At 40.7% G+C, this 14,253-nt stretch overlaps 1 protein-coding gene across 3 annotated transcripts in view; it reads right to left on the reverse strand.

The window, feature by feature from the left end:
- Positions 1-14,253, reverse strand: part of FANCC (FA complementation group C) — a 135,846-nt gene that overhangs the window by 57,862 nt on the left and 63,731 nt on the right. For all 3 annotated transcript variants that reach the window (XM_067568985.1, XM_067568984.1, XM_067568983.1), the window contains 2 exons: positions 1,033-1,152; positions 3-67 (listed from right to left, as the gene is read on the reverse strand). In XM_067568985.1, coding sequence (XP_067425086.1) covers positions 3-67; positions 1,033-1,152 — 185 coding nt within the window. The remainder of the gene's footprint in view (positions 1-2; positions 68-1,032; positions 1,153-14,253) is intronic.

Consider the following 14,253-nt stretch of genomic DNA (forward strand, 5'->3'; position numbering starts at 1 on the left):
ACCTCCCATGAATGTTAAGTCCATTAAACTGATTTCGTTTGAGTTCTGTCACTAATGATAAGACTATCTGTTAAACAAAATCAGTGACATTAAAAACACACACACATACACATATATATACACACATACATGCGCGCGTGCGCGCAAATAGGATGACATCAGTTGTATTTTTCTGCAAGTGTGACATTTTCAATGAGGGTAAGCAGCCTTTTCTGTAAATTCCCTGCCCCCATGTTTCTTCCTCCACTGCCAAATCAAAGTGTTTGAGGCAATTACAGTATTATCATTGTTAAACACCCATCACACACTGTTGCCATTTCACAATTAGCAAGCAAATATGTGAAATATTACAGATCTGTGGAACCTGTAAATCTGCAGTTATCTGCTTTATATCCGCGGATCATGTTTGCAGATCACAGATCGGATGTGGATACAAATTTTGTATCTGTGCAGGGCTCTTCAGAGCTGCTTCCCCAAGAGTTAGTTTTGTTTTAACTTTAAAAAAAAAACATTACAATAGGTAAAACATTCTAAAATAAGACATAAATCTTCATCTTAAATAAATAGTAAATCTTCATTTGATAAAATATTATTCTCATGGATTTACAGGGTAAATGAAAAATCACTCATTTCCCCAAAATTTAGGGTTCAACTAGTATTGTAAATACACTATGCATAGTCAGAAAGAAAACAAAAGTTACTTTCTGACAAACAAATTCCACATAAAATATTTTCCCCTTATTTGTTAAATTTCATAATGCTATAAAAAATCTTAGCTAACATTCATTGCAGTGATACACTAGCAACAGGGATTTTTTTTAAAAAAACATACACTTTGGTATAAACCTTCCTCTTTTATCTCTTGTCATCTCCCATTTTATCTTTCTTCCTTAAAAGGCTGTAAGAGTAACTAAGGTACAAAAAGATAACAGTCGTTCAGTTCATGTTTCTTAGAGCAATGACATTTCCCTATACACTCTTATAGACTGGTGATTTATTACTAATAAAAACTCCATTACACAAAATACTCACATTTTTAACCAGTTTAGAATAGTAATCTGCAGATGTGTAGCCAAGAGCAGAAATAAAGGTACCAGTATCAACTTCATTAGCTCCCCATTCAGAAGAAGAAAGGAGATGACACAGCAAACTCTTGAAGAAATCAACAGGGAGGAGGAAACAATAGTTTTAGTGTTTGATATCATTGTTATACCTACACGGTGGGCCAGATCCTCAGATGGATTGTGGCTACTTTTTGCACCATACCACCAGTATACTTTGGTCACAAAAGCCAAGTGAAAGTTGCTCAGTGAAGAGCATTCTGGAGTAGGGGTGATGCTGCAGTGGCTGATAGCCAAAACAGGTTCAGATGTCACATGCTCTTGTTAGTGCTAGTGTACCAAGAAAAGAGGGCATAGCCAGGATGTCCCCATACTACACTGTCCTACATACTACACTCCTGGGCTAGGTTTAAGGCCCCAAGATACCATTCCAGGCTGGTATAACTTCAAGTAGCCCTCGAGCTGCACCAGCACTGTGCACAAGGGAAGAATCAATATCAGAGTCAGCATAATGGCAAAAGGAATTTTACACTAAATTTTCACATCATTCCCTCAGTTGTTCTCAGAGTATTTTGAATGTACTTGAAGATCTGGCCCTATATTTTTTGGCTGCCTGACTAGGAAGTTAATGGCAGCATTTATGGTTTAATGCTGACATTTGTTTCTTGTTAGTACTTTCACTACTAAATGCTTTACACCAAATTTCAAAACAATTAGAAAACATTATATAAAAAAGAAAAATACAAATAATTGGTATTATATTTGCTGTAAATTAAAATCAAATGAACTTTTATAAAAGTACAGAACAATGATTGCATGAAGTGCCATTGACGATTCTGTAGGTGGCACTCTTCCTTCTGAGTTAGTACCAAACCAATACGCCATGGTGTTAGTAAGTGCCTTACTAAGGCACTGTTGCTGCTAGATATGCTTGCTTTTGGACAAACCAAGGTATTGCCTGCTTGAATATCCCACAGCACTTTTCATGAGAGTAGCGCTGTTCCTCCTATCACACTACATTAATATTCTGCCTATCAAAAATTACCTAATTTCAGTTAAATATAGTTTTCTTAATTTACAATTGTCAACTGTTATATTCTAATGTAATATACTACTAGAGGGTTACCATATTTCACCTCAATGGTTTATTTCAGGTGCATGATGACTCAGGACCTTACATATTATAGTTACCTAAACAATATAGAAATTCAACATGATTAATCTTATGGAAACGTGTATGAAAGCTGTTATTGTGACAGTGAATCAGGATTAGCAGCCCCTGAACAAGAAGGAGCCCCTTCTTCAAAATATGTATTTGGAAAGCAAGTTCAGACCCAAGTCCCATGACCTCTATGGTACAGGGAGTCCCTCATCTACTTTATTTTTTTTAATGGAGAACATCATCTAAAATTCTAAACTAAAAAGAATGAAGCAGTTTGTTCATTCCTGCTTTCAGAAATCCAATCCAAATATTTATATATAATTGTTGGACACCTTTAATAAACTGGTTCACTGGTCCTGGAATTAAAAATATGCCCAGTTCAATGTACTGTATGTCAGAAATAATAAACCATCAATGGAAATGCATTAAAGTCTAAAGAACATTATGAAATATCAAGAGACATACATTCAAAACTCTTGTATACATTTGTATTCTTTTCTACAGGATTATTTTACACTGCTGAAGATTTATGGTAATGCCTGAATTCTAGTATTTTTAAAAGATTTATTTTATAACCTTCAGCAAAATAGCTGTTCTACTGCCATCTAGTGGCAACTGTTCTAAAAACTGAAGATGAAAGGAAAATATTGTAGCAATTATTTTTATACAGCGCTTGACAGAAGCAAATAATATACATTTTTTAAATTTGAAAGCAGGAAAAACAGGCATTAAAAAGGGAAATTTCATGGTGCACGAGCTTCCAAATATAAATCAAAACAGAAATTTAAATCTATTCGCCTTTACATTTTCCTTCTAATTTTCCCCATAATTAAATTACTAATTACTCTCATAATTGCTATTTGTGTTTAAATTAACTCTTGGAATGCTATCAGATTTTCAGATGGATGGCACCTGGAAACTGGGAGGGTTCAGCGGACGCCAGTTTTGGGAGAGCTGCCAAGAGGGTTAGTAAACTGGAAAAGCTGTCAGAATGCTCAGCAAAGGGATTGTGAAAGCCCATGAGGTAGACATGTTCCTGGATGAGAGAAACCTGGCACACTGTGGTTGGTGTTTTCTGGCCTGTTTATCTGCTAACAGAAGGCAGTCTTTCACCCACTAGACGAGTGGTTTTCTACCATTGTGGGCCGCATATGCAGCTACGTATTATGTGGGCCGCAGCCACACAATACACTACCTGTATGCCCCTGAGGATGTCACATGGGCTACAGTTCTATGCTGATTGGGCTGCAAGTGACCCACGGGTCACAGGTTGAGAACCACTGCACTAGACATAATCAGAATCTCTCAGGGTAGCCTCCACTACTGATGCAGCCTTTTTCTGGGAATCTATGAAAGGATACATGAAGCTAGGAGGATTTGTTTGAAGACACTGAATTCGCTGCTTTATTTGAAGAAGAGAGTTTTGGGATCTTCCAAATTTTGTCATGGCAGGGCTCAGAACTTAACAGGTTTTTTTCATCTCCAACCTCTATGATATACAGGATTAGATATAAATTGATCCTGATTAACCTGTCCTTTGAAAGTAGAGGGCAAGATTATGGCTCGTGGAACTGAATACTCCCTGTTCAAGGATGTAGCCAGGGGAACCAATGTGTCACTACACACCATTGGTGCTGTGCACCATTCCCTTGGTAGAATTTCTGGTAGCATCACATACAAACTAGGAGGCCATGAAGATGAGCTGAAGTCTTCTTAACTTTTCTGGATTGTTCAGATGAGAGTCAAGAACCACGATAAGGCCTTGGATCTACAAAAATCTCTTCTCAAACAGAATTTTTTCTACATCTCTTCGGACTTTTGTTTCCCCTCTCTAGATCCATTTCTATTTTTCTATTCTATTATTCTATATTTCAAGATGGGGTGAACAAAAGTGAGCAGAGTATTCAAAATGAGGGGATAACATTCGTTTATATAACAGTATAGTATTTCTACTATTATTCTTTACCCCTTTCTTAATATAATCTAACATTATTTGCTTTGTGATTGCCACTGCACTACAAACCATCCACAGTGACATTCAGATCCTTTTCCTCAGAGTTTATAGTTATGTTTATAGTCAACATGTATGAATAGTTCAAATTGTTCCTTCTAACATTACATTTGCCATCATGTTCTCTAACTGGCTGGCTTTGGTAGGTTCCTCTGAAGTTTCTCGAATAATGAATGACAGCCTTAGTATCAAGTTAAAGGGTATAATGAAGAGGAAAAAGCAGGGATATTGGGGAACCTTGTAACAGACTCTGGAAGAAGAAGATCCCAAGCCAGTGTACTTTTTTCTGCTGGGCTCAGATCAGGGATGTCCCTGGTTCTTGCCACTGGAGGGACTGCTGGAGTAGAGGCTTACTCTGTCTGCCCAAAGAGGGGAAGGGAAACAGAAGGCACTTTGAACCCTGTTCGACTCATGCAGCAAGCAAGAGAAAGAAGTCTCAGAGCTACTGCACAAAGCTTCTGCAATACTCACTGGATACTTGCAGGGGGGATATTTACTGCTCCTCTAGCATCCAGTGTATTCGATTCAGCTGTGTTGACCTGAATTGAACTATGGTTTATTACTGTTATTATTTAATATTTGTTATGGTAATACCCAGAGGCCACAAATCAAATCAGAGCGCTGTTGTGCTAGTTGCTGTTAAAAGGTAGATAAGGTCTGCTCCAAAGAGTTTACAAACTAAGATTTTTCCCTAATCCACAAGGGGTAGCACTGATGAGCAAGAATATTTCCAAATCCAGTGATTGGTTATCTTTGTATTGGATTGATATCAGCGGAAGCCTAACAGTCTGTATTATTGAGTACAGCAGGTAAAGAAATTATATACCAGTTTATAGATTCTTTCTCATTCCTGCCATACAAAAAAGATGGTTACTAATCTTCTGTAACTGTTGTTCTTCAAGATGTGTTGCGCATGTTCATTTCATGTTAGGTGTGCACATACCCACATGCATGGCTACTGGAATTTTTTAGCCTTAGCAGCACCCATAAGGCTGGCTCCAGCACCCCTGGAACCCAGCGCATGTATATGAGGCACCGCTGGCCCTACACCCCCTCAGTTCCTTCTTGCCATTCACTCCAACGGTGGGATGGATAGTGGGTCATTGAATGGACATAAGCAACGCATCTCAAAGAATAACAGTTACAGAAGGTTAGTAACCACCTTTTCTTCAAGTGCTTGCTCATGTCGATTCCATGTCAGGTGACTAACAAGCAGTATCATTGGAGGTGGGCTCAGAGTCTCAGGCCTGCTGGACAATACGCCAGGAAGGCTGCTGATGAAACCTGTGCCCTATTAGACTGAGCTATAACGATCGCTAGTGGGAGTACCCCTGCCTGCTCATAGCAGAACTTGATACAGGAGGAGAGCCTTTGAGAAGACACTGGCTGACCTTTCATCCATTCCGCCACTGCAATGAAGAGCTGTTGGATCTACGGAAGAGCTTAGTTCTGTCAATGTAAAAGGCCAAAGCCCATCTGACATCAAGGGTGTGCCATCTAAGTTCCTCATCAGAGTTATGAGGTTTAGGGAAAATCTCTGGGAGGAACATGTCCTGATAGTTGTGGAACTGGGACACCACTTCCGGCAAAAAGGCCAAATGAGGTTGTAGCTGCACCTTGTCCTTGTAAAATACGTATACAGTGGCTCCAAGGTGAGTGCTCTGAGATCTGAAACCCTTCGTGCGGAGGTGATTGCCACCAAGCAAGCCACCTTCCAGGAGAGGAGCATTAGAGGGTAAGTGGCTAAGGGCTCAAAGGGGGGCCTCATGGCCTTGCCAGGACTAAGTTGAGATCTCATGGGGGTATCAGGTCCTTAACCTGAGGATAAAGTCTCTCCAGTCTCTTTAAGAATCTGCCTGTCAAGTCATGGGAAAAAACCAACCTATCCTGGAATGGAGGGTGAAAGGCCAAGATGGCAGCAAGATGGACTTTCAACAATGCAAGAGCCAACCCCTGAAGTTCGAGATGCAGCAAATAGTCCAAGATAGACTGAACTGGAGCACGATGGAATGGAATTTTTTGGTCTAAAGCCCAGTTAATGAATCTCCTCCATTTGGCCAGGTATGTGGCCCTAGCGGAGGGTTTTCTACTACCAAGCAGAATCTGTTGGACTTCCGCTGAGCACTCCTGCTCATCTACATGCAGCCATGCAGTAGCCATGCTGTCAGGTGCAGGGATGCTAGGCCCGGGTGCAGCAGCTGACCTTGGTTCTGGGAAAGGAGGTCGGGCCAGAGAGATAGCTCCAGTGGTGATGCACTCAATGGTTCTAGTAACGTGTCAAACCAGTGTTGTCACAGCCATATGGGAGTGATCAGGATCATATCTGCTTTGTCGCACTTGACCATTTAACACCACCTTGTGGATTAGTGGCACTGGCAGGAAGGCACACATGAGCGCACCCGTCCATTGGAGAAGGAAGGCGTCGGACAAGGAACCTTTGTCTAGACCACGGATCAAGCAGAACTGATGGCACTTCTTGTTCTGGGCTGATGCGAAGAGATCTTCTTGGGGAGTCCCCCACCTTTGGAAGATCATGTTCATGAGTTCCATGTGGAGTGACCACTAGTGGTGAGATGAGAAGGACCTGCTGAGAAGGTCTGCCAATGCATGCCTGGTCCCTGGGAGTTGAGAAGCCATGACATTAAAGTTGTTCTGAACTACAAAGTCCTACTGGCGGGGGGCCTCCTGACAGCGCTGACAAACAGGAGCCACCTTGTTTTCTGGTATAGAACATTACGATGGTATTGTCCAGTAAGGATCTGGACTACTGTCTTTCAGATAGGGAAGGAACATGTGGCAAGCCAGCTGAATAACTTTGAGCTCCCTGACATTTATGTGGAGATTGTGGTCTGCCTGAGACCAGACTCCTTGGGTGCTGAGATTACCAATGTGGGGCCCCACAGCCTAGGACCAAGGCATCACAAACCGGTGCCACCAATGAGGATAACCCTTCAAAGGGCATGCCCTCCATCACTACCCATGGGCTGTCTTCCAGTTTAGGGAGGACTGAATGTGTGGTGGCCTTGAGATTACATGATCTAAGCCAACGGTTCCCAACCTGTGGTCCATGAGGCTATTACAGGGAGTCCGCAGAAAAGAAAATAACAACATCCTCACCAAAGAAATGTACAATTTCAAATAAAAAATAATTTCATATAGTTTCTAAAAACTTACTACTATAATTTATTTTACATCTAGTAACATGTGGCGGTCCACGAAATGTTTGGAGGTTGAAAAGGGGTTGGTCTGTGAAATGTTTGGATGTTGAAAAGGGGTCCGCACACTCAAAAAGGTTGGGAACCACTGATCTAAGCTGTGCCTGCTTGGGATGTACACCGAAGCCAATCACGACTGTAGAGGTCTGAGGCGGAGGCAGGCATGGCAAACCACATAGGTGCAGGCCACCATGTGCCCCAACAGCTTGAGACAAAGTGCATGCTGTTGTGAGAGGGAAGGTCTGAATGTATGTGATGAGATCCAATATGACTCAGAACCGGGGCTCTGGAAGGAAGGCCTTGGCTTGGATGGAGTTGAGGACCACTCCGATAAAATCTATCCACTGGACTGGCGATTTTTGCTTGTTTACTAGCAAGCCTAGGCATTGGCAGGTAGCTATTACCAGGTCCAGGCTGAGATAGACCTGGGACTGAGACTGGCCCTTGATGAGCCAGTCATCTAGGCTGGGGTAAATCTGAACTCCCCGACACCTCAGATAAGCAGCTACCACTGACATGCACTTTGTGAAGACCCTTGGGGCAGATGAGAGGTCAAAAGGCAGTGCCGTAAAATGATAACGGGTTTGATTCACTGTAAACCATAGGAATTCTCCCATGACCTGAGAAGATCGAGATGTGGAAGTATGCATCTCTTAAGTCACGGGTGGTATACCAGTCCCCTGGATCCAAGGAAGGGATGATAGAAATTAGGGAGACTATGCAGAATTTCAGTCTCTTGAGATATCTGTTGAGGTGATGCAAGTCTAGGATGGATCTGAGGCCTCCTTTTGCTTTGGGGATAAGGAATTAACAGGAGTAGAACCCCTTCTCCATGTCTAGAAGGAACCTCCTCTATGGCCACCACAGGTAAGAGGGTCTGTACCTCACGAATGAGGAGTTGCTCATGAGAGGGGGTCCCTGAAGAGGGACGGGGAGGGGCAGTGGGGAGTGAGGAGAACTGTAAGGTGTATCTAACCAAAATGGTGCTGAGAACCCAATGGTCTGATGTAATGTGGGCCCATACTGGGAGGAAGGGAGACAGGCAGTTTAGGTACAAGGGAAGAGCTGGATCCTGGCCTGGAACTGAAATGCCATCCCATCAAAATGGCTGGCTCTGGCCACCTGGGTGGCAGGAGGATCTTGGTTGGGTCACAGACGGGGTGATTCCTGGGCAGCGACGCTTGAACCCTCTGTCCCTATCCTTTCTCCTGTAGGAGCTGTTATGTGCAGGAGCTGGCATTCTGGGTTACTGTGGCAATGGATGGAACTATCTCCTAGAGATCTGCGGTGCATAAAGGCCGAGTGATCGTAAGGTGGCTTTGGAATATTTAAGGCCATGGAGTCTGGTGTTGGTTTGTTCCGAAAATAAAGCATTGCCATTAAAAGGGAGGTCTTGGATCAACTGCTGCACCTCCTGGGATAACCCCGATGACTGCAGCCATGAACACCAGCGCATGGACACCATGGAGGCCACTGATCTCACAGCCGAATCTGGTGCATCCTGTGCTGCTTGTAGGGCAGCTCTGGCCACCGTTTTGCCCTCCTCCAAGATAGCCGCAAAGTCCTGACTCGACTCCTGAGGCAACAGGCCCTTAAATTTTGCCAGAGAGGCCCAGATGTTATAATTATAACGCCCCAGCAATGCTTGCTGGTTCGGTCAGTCAGTCACTCACTCCCAAAACTGCATTTGTCGTTGGGGCACGATCATTGATGATCAGTTGTTTCCACCCAAGTTTCCGCGAAGTTCATACCCATCCATTCTTTTATGTTGTCAGTCCATCTCATACTCTGCCGGTCTCTTCTTCTCTTCCCCTATACTGTCTCTTGGAGGATAATCTTGGATAGGCCAGATGATCTTGTTACATGGCCATACCACTTCAGCTTGTGCTTCTTCACAGTCATCAGGAGATCTTCATATAACCCAGCACATTGGGTGATGATGTTACGAACCTCTTTGTTTGTGACATGGTCGAGGTAGAAGATGCCCAAGATTTTATGGAAGTATCTCATCTCCACTATCCGTATATTCCGTTCAAGTTCTGCTGTAAGGGTCCATGTCTCACATGCATACAAAAAAATGGAGATGACCAGTGCGTGCAGCAGTTTCAGTTTGGACTTCAGGGAGATGTTCTTGTTCCTCCAAATTTGCTTTACCTTTGTCAGTGCTGCTGCTGTTTGTGCAGTTCTTGCCAGAATGTCTACCTTTGATTCCTCATCGGTGATGATTACCCCCAGATGCTTGAACTATTTCACTGTCTCCAGCTCTTATCCATGACAATATGTGTGAGTTGACCCCATCACATTTGTTTGTCATTAGCTTGGTTTTCTCTGCATTAATTTCCATGCTGTACTTTGCAGAGGTTTCATCCAATCATTTCACAAGGTTAGCAAATTCTTCTTCACTACCTGCCAGGCCATCAATGTCATCAGCAAATTGAAGATTTGAGATTGTTCGCCCCCCAATATTGACTGTGCATATGTGATCTTCTACGGCATCAGTCATTATGTGCTCCAAGTATATGTTAAACAGTGTGGGTGAAAGAAGGCAGCCTTGCCAGACTCCAACAGTGGTATAAAACCACTCTCCTATTGTGCCATTGACGAGAACTGCACTGTTGGCCTTGGCATACAGTTGTTTAATGGTAAAAAATAAGCTTACGACCAGTGTTGTACTTCTTCATGGTTGCCCATACTCTGTCAAATGCCTTCTTGAAGTCAACAAAGATGTGATAGATGTCCTGCTGGTGTTGTAAGTACTTCTCACATAGAACACAATGGTTGAAAATCTGTTCTATGGTACTTCTTCCAGCATGAAAACCAGTCTGTTCTTCAGCAATGATATTCTCCACTTGTGGCTTTGATCTGTTCAGTATAACTTTCAGCATCACTTTGGTGGGATGGCTAAGTAAGCGTATAGTCCAATAGTTTTGACACAGTTGCTGGTTGCCTTTCTTTGGCAGAGTAACGATTAATGACTTTGTTCATGTGGAGGGCCACTCATCGGTCTGCCAGATTTTGGTGAGTACATCTATTACTCTTTCTCCTCCAAATTTCATCAGCTCAGCTTTGGGATTAGTTTAACAAACTAGGACTTCACGGCTGTCACTGTTCTGTTTATTATAGCCCCTATGGATGTGACAGTAGGTTAGGATCTCAGCTCCCTTCAGCTCACATGGTAAGATTAGAGCTGGTCAGAAACATTCAGATGAAACAATTTAGTCAGAAAATGATGTTTCATTAAACCCAAAATTTCTCACAAAAGGTTTTTAGGGTCTGCCATGGGGCTGGGATCTCCAGGTTTCCAGGGTCCATGTCTCCAGGACAGCCCTACCACATGGACTCAATTCCAAATCAGAATACCACCAAATTTTTCAAAAATTCTCACAAACTGGAAAACCTAAGTTTTGGCCAGCTATTGGTAGGTGCTTTTGTTACTGGAGATGAAATTCTTGAATATCATTCATGGAGGTTAGCTGACAATTAAGGAGCATATGACTTTGTTACAAGTGGCATATCATTGTTGGATATGCACTGGTGTACCCCAGACATTCAACAGCAAGCGTCATCAAATTTGGGCAAGTATTGAGTAGTGTGTATGTGTGTACCATTTCCATCTGCTGAATTGAATCAGACCTCTTCATTTGTATTAAGTAAAACTGGGTGAAATGGGCGACAATTTTTTTATGGATGTCTATGTACAATTTTTCATTAATTTGTTGTGCATGATTTCCCACTCCTGAAATTTTGGTAACCACAAAATTTTGTTTTAGCTGAACTTTACACAGAACTGATTTGATATTTTTAGAATTTTTGGTCTTTTTAAACTATGAAATAAACAAAAAATCTCAAGAACTGCAGTGGTTAAGTCTGTAAGAGAGATGGAAGCCTGCTCATTCATAGAATGTCTCAACACACACAGTTTATGTAGCCTATTCCATTAGTAGGATGCTGACATAACACAATTCACAGAATTTCCATAGACTGATCCAATCATAACAAAATCTCCACTTTTTAATTTTGCTTACGAGACCTCTTGCTTGCTCACACATTAGTTCCAGGAAAAAATATAAAATTGGTTTTCCACAAACCAAAACTGAAAGGCAGATGAAAATAAGGATGAATTGAATAACAATGTACACATTTAAACGTAATGGAGTTGTCAGTTTTGCTCTGTACAATTTTGTTTTTCTAACATTTGATCATATTCCAATGTTTAAATTAACTATGTAGAAATTATATCAGTATATATTTATGTTGAGAGCTGAGTTACCAGTACATAGATTCTTAGATTCCAAGTCTTAAAGGGACCGCTGTTATCACCTAGTCTGACCTCCTGTATAACACAGACCACAGAACTTCTCAAAAATATACCTAGGTTTACTTTGAATGTATGTGTTTTAAACTGTCTGTAAGCAATTTCTTTAACTACTTGCTATCACAGAAACACATAAATGAGCTACAATTTCTGCTTTAAAACCTGGAGCAAATTATGTTTTAAGCAAAGTAGAATTCACAGATTTAATGCTTTGACACACAAAGATTTGTATTATATGCATCTGTACTTCACTGACTGACCAGAAAGCATGAAATGTAAATCTAACGTTGCAAACAGAACTCCAGTTTACCCTTAACTCAAGTCCTTTGCAGTAACCAGCCATAGATCTTGATCCAACAAATCACAGAAACGTGCTTAAATTTAAGCATATGAGTAGCCCTACTGAAGCAACCTCAGCACATACTTCAGTGATTTGCAGGTTCAGGGTCATAGTGACTTGGAATTAATAGGTGTTTTTCTTCCTAGAAATGTTTTCACAGGAAATGTTTTTGTTTCGGTATGCACATTCTTCGCATTAACAGGATGGTTTGTATTAGCTAAAATTCTATATCCAGTGCATCAAATAAAATTGCTGGCCACAAATATACACTGAGGATTTATTAAAGTTTCCTGCTTTTCTTCTCATTTACTTGGAATGGCAACCTGAAACCTGCCCATGTCCAAATTTCCACTGATATGCATGAAAGGCAAGTTGACTGTAAATAAATTATTCTGCTAGACAGACCTGTCAAATCAAACACTCGGCTTTTGAGAATCTGAGCAACTCAGAGTTCTGTTGGCTAATACACAGAACATGGATAGATAAAAATTTGCTAAAATAGATTAGGATAATTCTGTGGTCAGAGTAAATTTCACAAAATTCATTTAGCTATATCAGTCTATGGCATTTGTTTTCCTAATAATACATGGAAAGTTGTGTATAAACCTCAACTGCTCTCAGAAAAACAGACTTAATTGGTTGCTTTTATATATTTCTGCCCAGCACAAACTTGGTCCTGCAAAGTATTGAGCACTCTGGCACTTCATCACATACTTCATTTTAAGCATATAAGTGGGCCTATCCTTAGCCAATGTTTACTATGGAAGTACTCACATGCTTAAAGTTAAGTATATGCTTAAGTGCTTTGCTAGACTGGGCCCAAAGTGCATATTAAACTCCATAGTCATCTTAGTTTTACTTCAGGCAATCATAATGCATTGTTTACCATTATTACTATTTTTAAAGTATATGAAAGAACATAATACAAACACTAAGTAGAAAAACATAACTATACAAGAAAGCAGACATGCAGAATGATGTTTTTGCTTTAGAAATTAATGCACAATTATGAACTAAATTCATACCCCTGATATGTACAACTTATTAAAAAGATTAGATTTGTATTTTGTCTCCCTTTCTTAAACAGAAGCAAAATATAATTATTTAAATACAAAATTAACCTGATTCCAACTTTCAAATGGTATGTAATGAAAAAATGAGGGGAAAAGCTGCATTGTTATTCGTCGACCATTTCCAGCTCAGTTAACTTCTGTGAAACTAGTATAGGAAAAACATGCTGTATTACTACTGTGGCTAAGACCACACAACTTTTCAATGGATGAGTTCCAAAGCCTGAAGTTCCAACTGCAAGTCACTAACAAAACCCTTGGAAATGGTAAGAAATAAGCTATAGAATTGTGGAGCTGGCAAGCCTCAAAGTCTACATTTGGCCTCAAACAGGAAAAGCAGTTTCAAGTCTCGTTCAGCCTTTTCTTCCACTCCATCTTTAAAAAACACTCACCAAGAAAACTCTTGTGTAACTCTTTGTGTTTAAAAGGAGAGAATTCTGTTGGTGAAATAAAACGCTCATTTACACTAACTTAGGAAATTTAATAGCTTTTAGCAGCGTTAACAATAAAAACTCTTCAGTTTTTCACTTAAATAACCTAAACAGTTAGAATTACCATTTTTCCCTTCACATTTTAACCAAGTTACAAGCTGCCCAGCAGCTATAACAGAAATCTTCAAACTAATTTGAAATGATAGGAAAAACCAGAATGGAAACTTCCAAGTTTAGATAGACTGAACAAATCAGAGATCACTAGATTTTTAACTTTAGATCTATGAATTCAATAATTTTTGGACACTGACAAATAATGTTTTTTTCAAATGACATTTGGCACAGGACCAGTCCTTTATGCTGCTGATAGGCAGACTGTCCCTAAACAGTTAAAATCCTTACAGGTCACCAAATGATCAGTCTGACATTCAGCTGAAGTATTTTTAATCACACTTTCTCTGCTGTTTTCCCATTTAAACAGGAACGTTCTCATTACTTTAATACTAAATACACACTGTGCAAAAGAGTGCTGTGTCCAAAGCCAAGACATAACACTGCACAAGGCATTTAGTCAAAACATTTTTTCTTCAGAACTGTGTTTCTTTTGCCTTATTCAGATTTACAGTTCCATGTTTAAAAGTGACGGTT

Source organism: Emydura macquarii, unplaced genomic scaffold (assembly GCF_026122565.2).
Source record: "Emydura macquarii macquarii isolate MOO-44397 ecotype Brisbane River unplaced genomic scaffold, CSIRO-AGI_Emac_v2 contig_2897, whole genome shotgun sequence".
Lineage (NCBI taxonomy): Eukaryota > Metazoa > Chordata > Testudines > Chelidae > Emydura > Emydura macquarii.